At 43.1% G+C, this 18,082-nt stretch overlaps 1 protein-coding gene across 1 annotated transcript in view; it reads right to left on the bottom strand.

Moving 5' to 3' along the window:
• The window catches only part of LOC109911258 (slit homolog 3 protein-like), a 614,108-nt gene that overhangs the window by 25,660 nt on the left and 570,366 nt on the right, over positions 1-18,082 (bottom strand). Inside the window, exons 29-32 of the mRNA XM_048603610.1 lie at positions 15,738-15,831; positions 12,023-12,160; positions 8,270-8,510; positions 4,782-4,912 (exon numbers count right to left, since the gene is read on the bottom strand). Of these exons, the coding sequence (XP_048459567.1) occupies positions 4,782-4,912; positions 8,270-8,510; positions 12,023-12,160; positions 15,738-15,831 (604 nt within the window). The remainder of the gene's footprint in view (positions 1-4,781; positions 4,913-8,269; positions 8,511-12,022; positions 12,161-15,737; positions 15,832-18,082) is intronic.

The following is an 18,082-nucleotide window of genomic DNA, read 5'->3' as shown; positions in this document are numbered from 1 at the left end:
CCGAAACGTCAGCCTTCCTGCTCCTCTGATGCTGCTTGGCCTGCTGTGTTCATCCAGCTCTACACCTTGTCATCTTAGTGGAAGAATGGTAATCTCTGTTCTGAGTGAGGGTTGTGGGCGTGGCTGCGAGGGAGATTTGGAGGTGATGGGGTGGAGGTTACAAGTGTGGGAAGTGCTGTCGACAAGTCCTGAGAAGCGGCAACCGCACAGCTGCATGTGAAACAAAGCAGTTAACACCTCCTCATGACTGGCATCACCTCACCAAATATCTGCTTCGAGAGATCGGAAGCGACAACGTGCACAAAGCCGCTGCATCCCATTCTGATCACCGCAGGGGATTCTTTTGTAATTCCATCGGGTTATGAACTTTCAGTTTCCATGCAGAGCTGCCAAATTCCTGACTGCATGAGACAATCTATGTCAGTGGACGGCGCTGCTGGACACTAGAGCCTATCGGAAACAGACCTGAAACTTGTCATGTCCTGTGAGATGTGACACCCTGGGGGAGCTGCAGTATTCCAACTTAACTGCAGAACCCTGCCATTTGACTGCAGTGATATTTACAGCAGCGCACAGATATGGGAGATAGATCACGAGGAAAGGCAGCCAAGTTAACTACTATATTAAAAGAAAAACACAGGAGGCCCCAGAGAAGTCGACATCTCCCTGTCAAAATGATCCTTAAAAAAGAAACGCCGAGAGAAAGGCTGGTGGAGAAATGCAAGGATTGCTTTAAATATAGCCTCCCTTTTCTCAAAAACACATGAGAATTCTGACTGAAGTTCCTCTTTTCTTAAGGCACGGAATTTTTAATTCCCATGGACAGCTTAAAGGTTCCACTGTCTTGTTTGGATGGGGTGCCTTGTAGGAACTGATGGTAAATCTCGGTGTTCTCAGACAGACAGAGACAGTGGCTTGGCACTGGATGAAGGGAGTCGACCAATATTTTGTGTCTTTATTTCATGGCATTCGCCTTGACATAATGACAGCTACAGGCACCAAACTGTGTATCCTGCTCAGTTGAGCAGCTAGATCTGCTGTTTAAACCTTTCGAGCGACTGACTTTTCACAGAACATGCAGCTAAATTCAATCCAACAGCCACAAACCCACCGGGGTTTTGGATTAAATGAAAATGATTGTTTCCTTTGAAGCTGTGGGCTTGTGTTTGAGTCTTCCCGCTTTTCAGATGCAACACGCTATCGTAGAGTTAGGTGAGTATTCTAATATTAAAAGATAATATCAAAATTAATATTAAAATATTAAATGTAGCCTTGGCCTATGGCAATGGTAATTCACAGATGAGCACCTGACTTCATGGCACGGCGGCTCAGTGGTTAGCACTGCTGCCTCACAGCGCCAGGGACCTGGGTTTGATCCCACCCTCGGGCGACTGTCTGTGTGGAGTCTGCACATTCTCCCCGTGTCTGTGTGGGTTTACTCCAGGTGCTCCGGTTTCCTCCCACAGTCCGAAGATGTGCAGGTTAGGGTGGATTGGCCATGCTAAATTGCCCATAGTGTTCAGGGATGTGTAGATTAGGTGGATTAGCCATGGTAGGTGCAGGGTTGCAGGGATTGGGGGGGGCGGTGCTGCTGGGTGGGATGCTCTTTGGAGGGTCAGTGTGGACTTGTTGGGCCGAATGGCCTGTTTCCACACTGTAGGGATTCTATGAAAAGTACTGGAGAACAGAGATGGGCCTTCGAACCAGCTTTGGCACTGCACTGAAATGACAACTGAGGATTTGGTTCCAGGATCAGAGGGCCTCACCATGGCAAGAAATGAGTGTCACCAGCATCCTTAAACCCGAGGTGAGGCTGCTGAGATTGGGAAATTTCGCCACTCAAGCAAGCCACCTTGCTGGTATAAGTCTGACCCCAGAGACTCCAAACTCAGGTCACCTCTCAGTCCTTTGTCTTAGCCATTATGATTAACTTCAAAAATCTTGCTCCCCCCTGACTGTTTCTCTGGAATTGAACAGTCTTTTATTTCCAACAAAATGTTTGTTGTCTAATGTAAGGATAGAACTGGTGCAGCCCACTTTGGATTTGACGGCATAGCTCATCTCCAAAGCCTGCCCACCATCTCCAAGGCACAAGTCAGGAATGTGGCGGAATATTCCCCACTTGCCCTGGATGAGTGCAGCTCCCACAACACTCGACCATCCAGAACAAAGCAGCCCACTTGACTGGCACCACATCCATAAGTGTCCACTCCCTCCACCACAGCAGCAACAGTGTGTACTGTCCACAAATGCACGACAGAAATTCATCAAGGCTACTCAGACAGCAATTTCCAAACTAAACACTACAACAGTCCAGAATGGCAAGGGTAGCACATACATGGGAAAGCCACAGACTGAAAAGCTCCCCTCCAAACGCACATCCTGACTTGGAAATACATCGCCGTTCCTTCAGTGTCGCTGAACCAAAATCCTGGGGATCTGTCTCCCTAATTTCCCAAGTGGACCGGATCAAATCAAATCAATAAAATCATTTCCTCCATAGCAACTGGGGATGGGCAATATGTGCTGGCCTCTTCCAGCGAATAAATGAACAGAAAATAACATTTAATGAGAGCCAGGTTCTGAGTGGATAAGAACTGACATGAAGCAGACAAAAATGATGACAGAGGAAAGGTACTGTCCTTTTAAGATGCTACCTGGGAGAAGGGAACATTAGTTTGGAATGCAACATGGGAGACAATGAAACAGACTACTATCCGAGACTATGGGAAAGCTGAGGTGATGCTGAAGAAAGGTACAGAACATCATCTGATCCTGTGCAAGGAATGATTTACTATCTGTCATGCACAGTTCTTCAAGAATGTACGCAAACCTTTACTGAATTTCAGAATGACTTTTTTGTTTCTCTTAGGAAACTGGGCGCCCTAATTTAATGAGAAGCTTTCCTCGATTAGCCATCTGGGTGTTGTGTTTTCAAGACTTATTTCCAAGCTTAAGGGGATCCAAAGTCCGATTGCTTTTCTTACTAGTTCTGATTTAATTTGATGCAGATAGTTAAATCTTGCACCATCTCTCTTGCTGAGCTAACAAGATAACAGTGTGACATTTAATGAAAGGGTAGCGCATTAACCAATGGAATTAATTTCAGCAGCGAGGGTTCAACACAGGTAGGACGGCATTAATCTTATGTTAATGAGATGTCACTGTGAGTGACGGCCTCCTTCTTTATCAATATAATGTAATTAGAACTCTTGCTGCTTTTATTCTGCGCTCAGCTTTTATAGATGTGGACAATCTTTGAAAGCCATCTGATCAGGGACCAGATTGCTGTCATCATGACATTTACAAATTGACAGATGAGGGCAGGGTTCCACAAAAACTGTCACCTTTGAGGCAGCTCTAGTATAATGAGATGAAACCTATGGTAATTCCTATTAATGGCATGCCTGCACAGTGTTGCAAATGCCATTTTTACTCAAATATTTCATTTACTATATTTCCCAATTCTTTCCCCTTAACAGCTAGTAACTTGAAGGTATTTTTGAAAGACAAAGTGTACTATATGCAATTGGTGCATAATCTCAAAATGTTACATCTGCACAATTATCTGCTGGAGTCTTAACCTCGCCAGGCCTTTTCTTCTGCCTGTCAGAACCCAGTGATACTTTCAACAGGCTGCTTTCATCTGTGTTCTCAGCTCCGCTGTGTAGAATGGAGAGCCCAGAGAACAGGAATCCTGCAGCAAGTAACTCACCTCCTGCCTCCCCAAAGCCTGTCCACCACTGTCAAGACACAAGTTAGGAGTGTGATGGAATACTCCCCCACTTGCCTGGATGGGTGCAGCCCCAACAACACTCAAGAAACTCGATACCATCCAGGACAAAGCAGCCCGCTTAACTGGCACCACATCCACAAGCATCCACCACTGACGCTCAGTGGGGGCAGCATGTGCCATCTGCAAGATACACTGTAATAATTCACCAAAGATCCTTAGATACCACCTTGCAAAAGCAGAACCGCTATTATTTAAAAAGGACAAGGGCAGCAGATACATGGAACACCTCCACCTGCAAGTTCCCCTCCAAGTCGCTCACCAAACTGACTTGGAAATACATCACCGTTCCATCAGTGTTGCTGGGTCAAAATCCTAGAGCCCTCTCACCATTGGCATTGCGGGCCTATGGTCTGAAGTGGTTCAAGAAAGCGGTTAACCCCCATCTTCTCTGGGCAATGAGGGATGGGCAATAATTGCTGGTACAGCCAGTGACGCCCACATCCCCATGAATTAATTTTAAAAGAAGTGTGAGACCAGCTCCCTGCATTTATCCTCATGGCAGCTCGCCCTCTGTTGTATGAAGAGATCTACATTCTCTGTGAGTGAACATCAACAGGATTTATTAACTCTAACTATATGCAAGGTATTGAGAGCGAGAACATCTTTCGTAATCCTAGAGACTCAGGCTCCAGTTCCAGGTGAACTGATATCACCATGGCATAGTTACTTATGCACACGCTCAGTAAAGCAATAACCAACCTTTTACTCCACACGTTCAATGACATATTCATAGATCCATGACCCAGCCGCTCGAATATGTCTTCAACCCTCAGCGCATTTGGCCATTTGTGCTCAGGGGCTGAGGTGATGGGAGGACAGTAGCATTATTTCATCCACGTCGCGTAAAATTCAACACCACTTTCTAAGCCACTCGTTATTTTGTGACCTAACCTTGCCAACCAGAAGCCTCTTGAAAGTTATTCTGTCCTCTCTAGACCAACTGAGATTGGCCACCCGGCCACACAATGAGTACAAAGTGACTCACCTGTACACAGTGGTAGGGGGATAGCTTGAAGCATCATATATCAGCCGAACATGTCCTTGGTAGAGTTCTAGAGCCAGGGGGTCATTGTCACCTTTGTATAGCAGTAAACCATTGTCCTTGTCAGTGGCAACCTAGGAGGAAGGTACGTTAGACAATATTTAATTAGATCTCCTGAAATTTACTCTTTACTTTGGATCTCTGTCCCATTTGTAGCCTGTATATTGTTCCTATTATTTGTGTTCTGATCATGTCCTTCCCAGGATAGAATTTCATAGAATCCCTACAGTGTAGAAGCAGGCCATTCAGCCCATCTGACCCTCCAAAGAGCACCCCACATTGACCTACCCCCCTGCCCTATTCCTCCATTTGCCATGGCTAACCCACCTAGCCTGCATATCCCTGCACACAACGGGCAATTTAGCACGGCCAATCTACCTAACCCGCAAATCTTTGGAATGTGGATGAAAGTGGAGCACCTGGGGTAAACATACATAGACATGGGGAGAATGTGCAAACTCCACACAGACTGTCACCCGAGGCTGGAATCAAACCCAGGTCCCTGGTGCTGTGAGGCAGCAGTGCCAACCACTGAGCCACCGTGCCACCCACATCACATGTCACCACATATCAGGCAATAATTCTGGTTGTTGGGAATCTCTATAATCCACCTAAACTGGGAAAGTTCGAGGAAGCCTAATTTAATATCAAACTCATATTGCAACTGGCCTAGGGGTGATTGCTGGGATATTACAGAGGGAATTATTCTGCATTTATCCCATGGTGAGGGTTATCGTAGAGGGAGTTCTGGCTTACACTGAGACCATAATATAATACTTTGTTCTCATTGTTGCAAATATCTAGTTCATGATTCATGCATTTTAGTGCATTAATGTTTGCTTTTAGGAATTAAATTTTAACAATAGAAACTGAGATAAATGCATCTGAATATCTTTGAAGTCCAGTGAGTTAAAAAAAATGTTTGAATCATTTACAAAGGTTAAATGCTAGAAAGGTGGGATCAGAATCAGCCTTGTGAAATGGTGTCTACACTGCTTGCAGTAATGTCCAGAGAATTAAAACTAAACATCCAATGAGCTCTGGAAGGTTGTAAGACCCAATTACTTCATTAGATAAAAGAAAAAATTGTAAATGATGATACTTAAACCATGCGTCAGGCTAAGGATAGTTCAGAGCAGGTTATGTCATTATAGAGATGGATGGAGCTGTATGAGGTTCAGTGGTTTCAATTTATCTGGGTGTTTGCTGGGAGAGGAGTTAGTTCTAATTTGGAACTGAGAATTTGCTTACACAGGACAAATAGCTGCAGGCAGCACAAGTGCTGGTATTAATTGATTTCAGCAGGTTAGAGCTCATGAGAAGACCTGGCGTCATTGATATTGCAGTGCAGTTGACAGGAAGCCCATAACCAGTATTTTCTTGATGCAGCGTAGAAAGATTGGAGCTTAGAGAAATTCTGTGGCCCCTTGATAAAGATGGATGCATGATAAATGCTGAAATTGTGCCAGTCTCTGTGGTCCTGGGGAACTTTGTCTCAGAAGAAGTGATTAAATGACCAAGATGTTAGGGGTTCTTGAAGCAATCCATGTTGGGAGAGAATTCTGAGGGAGTTTCAAGGCTGTATCTCCTAAAGAGTTGGAATCCCTTATAAAGAGGAGACTGTTTTAATGAGATCAGTGACACACAATGTTATTAATATTTGGGGTTTAAGGATCACAGGGACATCTTGATCATATGTGCTATTTGCTGTGTTCTGTGCAGTGTTCTACCACTGTTTTTGTTTTAACTCATAATTATCCCCATGTTAATTCTGGATGTTAGAGTAGTTTGGTTCACATTTCTAACTTTGCACAGTAAAGCTCAATTTGTTCCGTCAAAACCTTAGCATTTTGTGGCTTTATCTGGTATTCAAACCTTATCTACTTTAAACAGGAAAAGGTGACTGGTGCCTTCCTACATTGTAACATATATTTGGCAGTCACATCTGTAACACAATCTCTTGATGAGCAAAACATGTGAAGAAAATCCCAGAATGAATTCTAAAGTGTTTGCAAATGGACACCATTTATTTTTGCATCAATCCTCTTTGTTATCAACTTGTTCATTGTCCAAACAGTCTGCAGGTTTTTATTCCCATTACTAAAGTCATTGTGGCCATTCAGTTCGGTGTTTAATATTCCTTGTGCTGAATCCCAAAAGGTATAGTATCTCTGTATTACTGGGTACAGCTAGGCCTGATGCATATGTCACAAACTACACCCCAGCACATGCCCTGTGGCCATTTACTTTGCAAAACCATGTGTGAGACTGAATGACCCAGAAGTTATTTCAATCAGAGGGCTAGCCGATAATGCAAAGTTAAATAAATTTGGAATGGATGTTTCCAGAGAAGCCTGGGGACAGTGAACAATCCTGGTTAATGTTCTCCTCAGCATAAGATCACTTTGTGTTGTAGCTTTCCACAGGCTTAGAATGGTCAATGTCTTTAACTTTGAACCACATCAGCTGCCAAAACAAAATGATAGCACTCATTGAGTAGAATCATTGAGTCATAGTGTGTTACAGCACAGAAAGAGACCCTTTGGTCCAACTTGTCCATGCCGACCAGATATCCTAAAGTGATCTAGTCCCATTTGCCAGCATTTGGCCCATATGCATCTAAAACCTTCCTATTCATGTATCCATCGAGATGTCTTTTAAATGTTGTGATTGTACCAGCCCCCACCACATCCTCTGGCAGCTCATTCCACACACGCACCATCCTCTGCATGAAAAAATTGCCCATTAGGTCCTTTTTAAATCTTTCCTCTCTCAACTTAAACCTATGCCCTCTAGTTTTAGACTCTGCTACCCCAGGGGAAAAATCCTTGGCTATTCACCCTATCCATGCCCCTCATGATTTTATAAACCTGTATAAAGTCACCCCTCAGCCTCAATGGTCCAGGGAAAATAGCCCCAGCCTATTCTGCCTCTCCCTCTGGCTCAAATCTTCCAACCCTGGCAACATCCTTGTAAATCCTGCAGGGAACCAAAAGAAAGACATGTTGGAGATCTAAAATAAGACCAGAAAGTGCTAGAGAAACTCAGCAGGTCTGGCACCATCTACAGGGAGAAAAACATTCTGAATCCAGTGACCCTTTGGCAGGGGTTCTGAAGAAAGGTTGTCGGACTTGAAACACTGACTGTGTTTCTCCCTCCACACGTGCTGCCAGACCTGCTGAGTTTCTCCAGCATTTTGTTTTTTTTGTTGCCTTATTGCAGGAGCCTAACATTCCTGTCCAATGATTCCACGTTGAATATGACTTGCCAGGAATGCTGTTAAATCCTGCAAGTCAACTAAATCTTATTATGGTGTGTGGTCTGCTCCAAAGAACACAAACACAGTCATCAACTCTGAATTCAGGTACAGCATCTGTAATTCTCATTGACCTGGCTCTTCCATCTCTCTGTCACATTGCTGAAATTCCTACCTGGAGTGAGATATTTGCCTGCGGCCGAACCTGGGAGGCTGGAAGCACCACATATGAATCCTTCCCGATGAAGTTGACGGTGACAAGTTTCTCACACCGCTGCCCCGCAAAGCCAGCGAGACACTGGCAGACAGGCTCGTTGTGTACCTCGATGCACTGAGCCCCGTTCTGGCAGTTGTAATTGTCACAGGGACTGGTACGGGGTAGGACCATGGGTGGGTGGATCTCACAGAACAGCCCACTGGAGAGACAAAAGTAGGGACACAAATACCTGCGCATGAGTCAATGTTTACTTGTGATTATCTCTCTACCTTAATTAGTTTGCACAGTTTTCGATTACTTGTTACTTTGGTTAGACCCTTGTCATGCGACTCCAATACCTATCCTGTTATTCCAGCCATCTGATTTGTCTCTGACACCGTCTTATTTTTGATTATTTGCAATTAATCTTTCTGCCTTAATTAATCAGTTCCTAGGTCATCCCTTCACTTGTTATTTAGCTGTTGACACTTTACGCTCACCGTTTGACACTTGATCACCCGTGAAGACTTGTTAGTGAGCCTGTTGACACTCTACTTAGACTATTTGTACTTATCTGTTGATACTTCTAATTACCTGGAACTATTTTTCCATTATCTCTCCGCTTATATATTCCATGCCTGTGCACCTCCCTCCACTTCACCTGACGAAGGAACAGCACTCTGAAAGCTTGTGATTTTAAATAAATCTGTTGGACTATAAGCTGGTATGGTGTGACTTCTGACTGAGTTGAATTAGAAATGTGACAGCAACCAAAAGCAGAAAGTTGGAGAAAGATTTGATCAATAAATGAAGTCTTCCATATCCCATTCTAAACAGTGGAAACATGCACATATGTGCTGAGCAATAAGTTGCGCATTGTTCTGAGAGACAGGATGGCAGCCCAGGCAGTGACATGGTCATTGAAGATAACTATTGGGGTTCCTAGGCATCAATGGTGTTCTGAGGAAGGATTACTCGAACTGAAATGTTAACGCTGAATTGTCTCCACAGATGCTGCCAGACCTGCGGAGCTTTTCCAGCAATTTCTGTTTTAGTTGCAATGATGGCTACTGTTTACAATGTCTAGGTGATAGTTCTGGTGGTTCACAAGTTTGGTTCTTACAACTGGTGTCCCAGTATTTATGAAACTGAATAACGTTTTTGCATGAAGTGATGAGATATCTATTACTTGTCACGTGCCTGCTATCTTTCAAGTGCTTAGCACTCATGTAAAACAGTGTCTGTTTGATGAATCTGTTCTTCTCAGCTGTTATTGATCATTGTGAAGGACATTTTCCAGTAACACTGTCTATGGGCTCAGACTGTGACCATGTAACTTGGCATTTTGGCTCCTCACCACATACTCAAATAGGGCAATATGTCAGCAAATCAATTAATTTTCAAGTAAATCAGAAATCCCAGAGCTTGCAAATATCCAATGTTGCCAACCCTGATGATTTCCTTATGACTGGTTGCTTCTATCCAAGATAATATCACTTAAGAATAATAAATAACAGCATTCTGTTTGGTATTCAGGTAGTCTTCATTGCAGGCTGTAAATATGTCTGCGACTTCTAAGATTTCGTCACGGGTGCAAGCCCCTTTTACTCTGTGGATCAGATATAATTGATATTGAATGCATGAGGTTTTGTACTGCTCGGTGGCACAGATTGATAGTGGATGGTGATTCAGCTCTTGATCCATTCACTCATGTTGGGCTGCTGCACAGAGTCGATAAAATCTGGACTGATTTTCAGGTCCAGCAAGAAGGCAAATGGAATATTGTCCTTCATTGCGAGAGGGATGGAGTTTAAAAACAGGGAGGTTATGCTACAGCTGTATAAGGTGCTGGTGAGGCCACACCTGGAGTACTGTGTGCAGTTTTGGTCTCCTTACTTGAGAAAGGATGTACTGGCACTGGAGGGGGTGCAGAGAAGGTTCACTAGGTTGATTCTGGAGTTGAGAGGGTTGGATGATGAGGAGAGATGGAGTGGACTGGTAGTATACTCATTGGAATTTAGAAGAATGAGGGGTGCATCTTACAGAATCATATAAAATTACGAATGGAATAGACAAGATAGAAGCAAAGAGGTTATTCCCTCTGTAGGACGAAACTAGAACTAGGGGGCATTGCCTCAAAATAAGGGGGAGCAGATCTGGGGCTGAACTGAGGAGGAACGTCTTCACCCAAAGGGTTGTGAATGTGTGGAATTCCCTGTCCAGTGAGGCAGTTGAGGCTACCTTGTTGAATGTTTTTAAGGCAAAGGTAGATAGACTTTTGAATAGTAAGGGAATTAAGGGTTATGGTGAGCGGATGGGTAAATGGAACTGAGTCCACGAAAAGATCAGCCATGATCTTATTGAATGGCGCAGCAGGATCAAAGGGCCAGATGGCCTCCTGCTCCTGTTTCTTATGTTCCAGTCCTCCCTGGTAATTGGAAATGGGTTTGTTGGGATTGTGGGGGGAGGGAGGAGGGGTGCGGGGGTGGGGGGGGGGGTGGATGGGGAAGGGATGTTGGTGGTGATGACAGTCTCTATCTGGGATCAGAACATGTTCCCACCTTTACCACAATCAGACCAAAGCAACGAACAAAAGTCATTCGGAGAGAAAAGGAAAAGGAGCAAACATTTGGCTGCAGAAAACTTCAATTGAAATTAAAAAAATGTAATGACAGAATGGCACAGTTGGATTATTCTCTATTACATTAATATCAACTTTTGGTTCATGTTCTGGGAGAAACGTAGGCATTGCCAAATCAGGTAAACATCCAGCTGGAGGCAAATTCACCCCAGGCACTGAAAGAGAGAGCCCTGGGGGATCCCGCATACAACTCCAAATACATATTGATCAAATGATGGACCAATTCAAGCGTCCTTGTTCAGTCTGGTTTTGACACCCTCCCTAACTCTTGCCAATGGTTAATGTCAGAGCCCCTGACCTCATGAAAAACGATCTTCTTATAGAAGTCCTGAAAGAAGCAACTTTTGGTAAACAATAGAAACATCCATACACACAAACACAGAGAAACACAGAGAAACAGATCCATAAATGCATTATATAGATTATATACACATACAGAGACATATAACTAACCTGTATAGAAACACATGTAAAAATATGCACACATACATACTTCAAAAGCAGACGAATAAAACATTGGTTAGTGTAGTTAAGATTGCAAAAGACAGAGATCTGACCAGTATCATTTATCCAACAATGCCCAAAAGCACGTGCCAGTAGAATAGACACCGGTTGATCTCGACCTCAATAGGAATGAGGACATCAGAAAAAGAAACCAACCCAACAGAGTGGCTCAGTGGTTAGCACTGCTGCCTCACAGCGCCAGGGACCCAGGTTTGATTCCAGTGTTGGGTAACTGTCTGTGTGGAGTTTGCACATTCTCTTTGTGTCTGCGTGGAGTTTGCACATTCTCTTTGTGTCTGCGTGGGTTTCCTCCAGGTGCTTTGGTTTCCGCCCACAGTCCAAAGATGTGCAGGTTAGGATGGATTAGCCATGGGAAATTGGGTTAGTGTCCAGAGATGCACAGGCTAGGTGGATTAGCTCGGGGAAATGCAGGGTTACGGGGATTGGATGAGATGCCCTTCAGAGGGTTGATATGGGCTGAGTGGCCTGTTTCCACGCTGTAGGGATTCTGTGAAAACAGGATTTAATACAAATCTGACACAGCTTGAAGTCTAGTTTCTCTCTCAATAGAAAACCTCATCACTGACCTGAAGCCAGTGGGACAGACACATGTGTAGCCGTTAATGGCATCAACACACCGTGCGCCGTGCCGACACTTGTTTTCCACACAGTCGTCATGATCAGTTTGGCAGTTTTCACCAGTGTATCCAGGCAAGCATTCACATCTGTTGGAAATGGGAAAGATTGGAAAAATTTCATTGCTGACTAAGGGAAACTCCACAGCACATCGCACTTATCACAAGACCGCACTGCATTGTAATGAAGTGGTCCCCGTATGGAAAATCTCTGTGTAAACATTGAGGTCAAAGAGAAATCCAGGTCTGTTCATCGTAAATGACCTCCTCTTACTCCTTGTCCAGGCACATACAAGAAGAAGGGTCTGTTGGATTTGGTGTTGGAAGTATCTGCGGAACTACAGCCCAGGAAGATGTTCCCATGGAGAGAGAAGGTGGATTGGGAGGGAAAGCCATCCTGAGCTGCTCTGTCATGCTCGTAAGGGACTCAAAGCATCATTGACCGAGACCTGTAAGGGAGACCTACCGAAGGACGGATATTGGAGGGCCATACTATAGCACCATTGAGAAGTGGGGCATCAGCTTGTTTACGCACTATTCTGACTTCCCATTCTCAATCAATCCCAGAGGAATTGTCTTCTCTTTGGCAGAGGAGGGACAAAACCTGATAGGAAGTGTGCTTGAACTCCTTGAATGTTCCTCTCGACAAATGGCTATTTTCTGGCTACACTGCTTACAATGTGACACCTCAGTTGGGAAAATACATAATATTAGGGAGGTTGGATAGAAGGACATGCAAGATTAAGAGTTTGGATAGTTGGGAATTGGTGTGTACCCTTCATTTGAAAATATTGGAGAGAAATTGGAAAAATCTGGTGGAGGTGCAAAATATATTTTACCATATTCAATATCATCAGAGTGAACAGCTATGATTGTTGATGTTTTATCCCCTCACACATTCAATTTCACCTCCACTGATCTGATAACATGCATTAGTCATGCTGCAGTCTCAGAAAGATGGTGTAGTGGAACTCAATATCTGTGTAACTTCCTGATCTCAGTCATGGCAAAATGCAGAGTAAAAGAAATATACTTTCTTAGGGACAGAAAAGGACATTGGTGAGGCCTCTTCTGGAATACTGTGTCCAGTTCTGGTCACCCAGTTATAGAAAGGATATTATTAAACTGGAGAGACTGCAGAAGACATTTACCAGGATGTTGCGGGTATGGAAGGTTTGGCTAATAAAGAAAGGCTGGATGGGCTGGGACTTTTTTCACTGGAGCGTAGGAGGTTGAGAGACAACCTGATAGAAGTTTATAAAATAGTGTGGAGTATTGATATAGTTAATGGTAGTTGTCCTTTCCCCAGAATGGGGGATTACAAGACTAAGGGTCACCGTTTTAAGTAAGAGGAGAAAGTTTTAAAAGAAGACACGAGGGGCAACTTTTTTACACAGAGGTTGGTTTGTGTGTGGATTGAACTTCCAGAGAAAGTAGTGGATGTGGGTACAATTATAATGTTTAAAAGACATTTGGGTAGGTATATGAATTGGAAAGGTTTGGATGGATATGGGCCAGGAGCAGGCAGATGGGGCTAGTTTAGTTTGCGATTATGTTCAGCACAGATTGGTTGGACCGAAGGGTCAGTTTCTGTGCTGCATGACTCTATGACTCTATAAGTCAGAGCGAAAGCTATCCTTGGCAACTGTGTACTGTGTACTGAACGAGATGTCAGGTAACAAGGTGTAGAGCTGGATGAACACAGCAGGCCAAGCAGCATCAGTGGAGCAGGAAGGCTGATGTTTCGGGCTTAGACCCTTTTTCAGAAAAAAAATCAGGTACCTCTTTTGTTGGCAAGATTAATTTGAGGTCTGCCAGTTCCCATGGCATTCCACAAGACGGAGTTTTTATGGAGCCCTGGCCAACATTATTCCCTCAATCACTGGCAATGTGAAAACAGATTCTTGAGATATACACCTTGTAATGGACCAGACCAGACCCCCTCAAATATATTAAGAATGTAGCCCAGACCCGAGCTATTTATTCTTTCAAAGGCAAATGCAAGGTGCTATATTCTAGATGCAATTCAAGTGGTCAAACTACTCAACATTAAGCAAAACACAATTTATTCAAACACTATAGTTAAATTATAACACAAGAAACTACAGAAGGTTGTGTGCACAGCCCAGACCATCACTGAAGCCAACCTTCCATCCATAGACTCCATTTACACTTCTCATTGCCGCGGAAAAGCTCCCAACATTGTCAAAGACCCATTGCAACCCGGTAATGCTCTCCTACAACCTCTTCCATCAGGCAGAAGATAAAGAAGCCTGAACACATGCTCAAAAATAGCTTCTTCTCGGGCTTATCAGACTGATGAATGGACTGTCCAACTTCAAATAATGTTGATCTTGCTTTGTGCATTTCCTGTGCAGTGTAACCTGTACGCCTCACTCTGTCTAAGCACCCTTTGATCTATCTGTCCTTATGTGCTACGATCTGCCTGTACAGCTCACAAAACAAAGTTTTTCACTGTATTTAGGTAGACTACGATAAATCAAAACAAATTAAAGAAAGAGGAACTTAGAATAACTTAACTCAATTGAAAAACTTAACAGAATAATAGATACAGTCACTATTACTACAATTCTTTAAGTGAGCTGTCCAATTTGTCACAATCCCTGACTCATTCCTTATTTTTTCCCCAAATATTGATCCCCTTCCTTTTGCACAGTTATCATTGAGACTGTTTCCTCCATCCTTTGCATTCCATATATAACATCTCAAAATAAAAATCCTCATTTCACCTCTGGCTCTTCGGATAGTCATCTTAAATCTACGTCATTTGTGCAATGGACCAGACCAGACCCCATCAAAATATATTAAGAAGGTAGTCTAGACCCCAATTTTTTTCTTATTTTAAAGGTAAATGTCAGATGCTCTGTTCCAGATGCAATTTGATTGGTCAAACTACTCGATGTTAAGCAAAACAATTTATTCAAACGCTACAGTTAAAATACAACAAAAGAAAGAAGTTGGAAACCTTAACTCAATTGGAAAATTTAAATAATAGATACAGTGACTATTTAACTGTTCCAATATAGTAACATCCCATAAACACACCTCTTGACAAAAAGGCAAATTCAGAAAACTGATTGTCTCACATGCAGTACTCCAATCCAGGAAGAAAGAACATCAAAAGACAATTCAGAGAGAGAGTGTAGCAGCAGGAGAGATTCACTGCCTTCCAATCCTGCAACAGCTGTCGAAAGCACACTAAAAATCCTGGATCTGTGAGTGCATAACCACACCCACTCAGGCTGCTTCTATTGTTCTGACTTACTAAAAAACAACCCAAGGCCTCACAAGTTGTTTATCTTCTCCTAGACTGCTGCTCACCAGTTGCCGAATCTCTGTCTAATCGAAACCAGGACAAAACACACCTCTTACAGCCACATCGTCATCACAACCTCTTATTTGTACATCTTTTAGTTGATCAATTTGACTGTTTTGTTTGCTCATAGTTCAAAAATATTTCACTGACAGAGAAGGACATTGGCATGTCTTGCCAATAAGTGTTATGTAAGTACAAGTTCTCTTTTCTCAGGTTGGAAAATTAGTGGATAGTGAAAAAAATTAGTGAAGACATTTAACTTTTTGTTAACGCTTAGGAAATTGATAGATTGAGTCATCTGATGGTTAAATGATAAAACATTGTACTCACTTGTACTTCCTGTCCCTTGAGATACATTTGGAGCCATGCTGGCAAGGGTTATGGCTCGGAACACAGTAGTTCACAACCTCTTCACACAGTTCACCTATAGAGAAGGAGCAGGTCACTTCGATGTTAAACCAGGAATTGCTGGGAAAAATACAGCAAAGTTTAAGTATGCAAGCTATTATTAATATATACATTTCTGGTGATGGAGAGATATACCGTGAATTGGGGAAACACCACAAATTTCTGAAAGATTTGCACGATTCTGCTGTTTTTTTGCGTGCACGACTTTTCTTACAAGTTTCAAGGAATTGATTTGGTTTGAGTTGAGGTAAATACTTCCTTGAAATTTGCGTCACAGGTTTTTCAGTGTGATTAAGGAGGCATTTAGCACACTTGGCTTCATTGCTCAGGCCATTGAGTATAGGCTTTGGGTCATTATATTGTGGTTGTACAGGATAGTGGTGAGGCCACTTTTGGAGTACTGTGTACAGTTCTGGTTGTCCTGTTACAGGAAGGCTACGATTAAATTGGAAAAGGTTCAGAAAAGATTTACCAGGATGTTGTCGATACTAGAGGGTTTGAGTTATAAGGATAGGATGAGACATCTTCCACTGGAGCGTCGGAAGTTGAGGGGTGATCCTATAGAAGTTTGTAAAATCATGAGGGGCACAGATAAGATGAATACAAAGGTCTTTTCCCGAGAGGGCATATTTTTAAGGCGAGTGGAGAAAGATTTAAAAGTGAGCTGATGGACAACCTTTTCACACAGAGGGTGATTTATATGTAGAATGAACTGCCAGGAGAAGTGGTGAATGCATTTGAAAGACACTGGACCGGTACATGAATAGGAAAGGTTTAGAGGGACATGGGCCAAAAGCAGGCAAGTGGGACTAGTTTAGTTTGGGAAACTTGGTCAGCACGGGCGAGTTGACCGAAGGGTCTGTTTCCATGCTGTAGGACTCTATGATTCTATTTGATTGTGGTTTTCAAAATCATGAGCGGGCTGGGCAGAGTAGAATGGGGGATGCTGTTCCTGCTCGTTAAAGGAACAAGAATGCGAGGGTGTAATGTAATTAAAGTAACATGCAAAAGAAGCAAGGGTGATGTGAGAACTAATGTGAGTAGGTCAGGGATGGAATGCATTGCCCGGAGATGTGAAGGAGGCAGGTTCTATTGAGGTATTCAAGAGGGCATTGGCTAATTCTTTGGATAGAAATAGAGTTGAAGAGTATGGGGAAAATATAAGAGCTCAGCGTTAGATGAAACTTGTTTGAGGAGTTGGTGCAGACATGATGGGCCAAATGGCCTCCAGCCTTATTGCAATAATCCTGTGATTAATATTTTAGAAACTGCCAGAGAACCTTTGAAAAAAATTGATTGCCTGACACAAAACAACAGAGACAGTGGTCACCCATCCCTTGCAAATCAACTTGATCTTCTCACTCACCCCCTACCTCTATAAGTGCATTCTGGAGGGCATCGCTTCATGGTTTGTAACTATAGAGTTGCAAATCATTCATGGAGTGGAAAGATATCTTAGACAGCTCCATGAAGGGTTAGCTTGGATCAGTAGGGTAGCACTCTTAGCTAGACCCACTGTGGTTTCAAATACCAATCCACGCTTGAACCTGTTTTCCATACTGACACTCCAGTGGACAGCCTGGGGAGGGCTGCACTGTCTGAGCCCCAGAACCAATACTCCTCCAGGCCTTAGCACAAAAATAGGTGATACCTCATCAACCACCCATTAAATGCCCACTCGACATTCAGTTTAGTTGACTTCCAATATTCAGGTGTGGCACATAATCTTTGCATCTGTCCAAGCCAAATTTCTACTTGGCTGTCGAACAGGTGAGATGTTAATCCAAAGCTCCATCTGCACATTAAGGCAATTGCAAATGATTTGATGACTTTATTTGAAGAAGAATGGCTTTCCTCCCACAACGAACACTTCCTAAAAACTAATTAACTGTTCCTTTATCTCAATTTTTGCATGGGACACTTCCCAATGAGCTCGTTAACTGCTGTTTGCCTGCATGACAACAGTGGTTGCACTTCAAGGAATAATTCATGCATGTGAAGCAATTTGGGAAGTCCTAAAAGATATAAAGTTAACACTATGCATATACAGGATCTTAATGTTCTAAGTCTACATCAGAAATGGGCAAGACTTACAGCAAATGTACATTGTAGGATCCACTGCTCAACTTCAGGTGATCTGCCTAAAAGATTTGTTCTTTGTATATTGTTGCAGGCTTTACCATATTATACTTCCATCTTCAGCTACAGCTGGGAGCTTCTGATTTTCAATTCAACCAGCAATTCAACTGAGAAACAGTACATGAGCT

The sequence above is a fragment of the Rhincodon typus genome, chromosome 12 (assembly GCF_021869965.1).
Source record: "Rhincodon typus isolate 14 chromosome 12, sRhiTyp1.1, whole genome shotgun sequence".
NCBI classification, from domain to species: Eukaryota; Metazoa; Chordata; class Chondrichthyes; order Orectolobiformes; family Rhincodontidae; genus Rhincodon; species Rhincodon typus.
The sequence above is the reverse complement of the archived record's forward strand: the minus strand, read 5'-3'. Positions and strand labels throughout refer to the sequence as shown.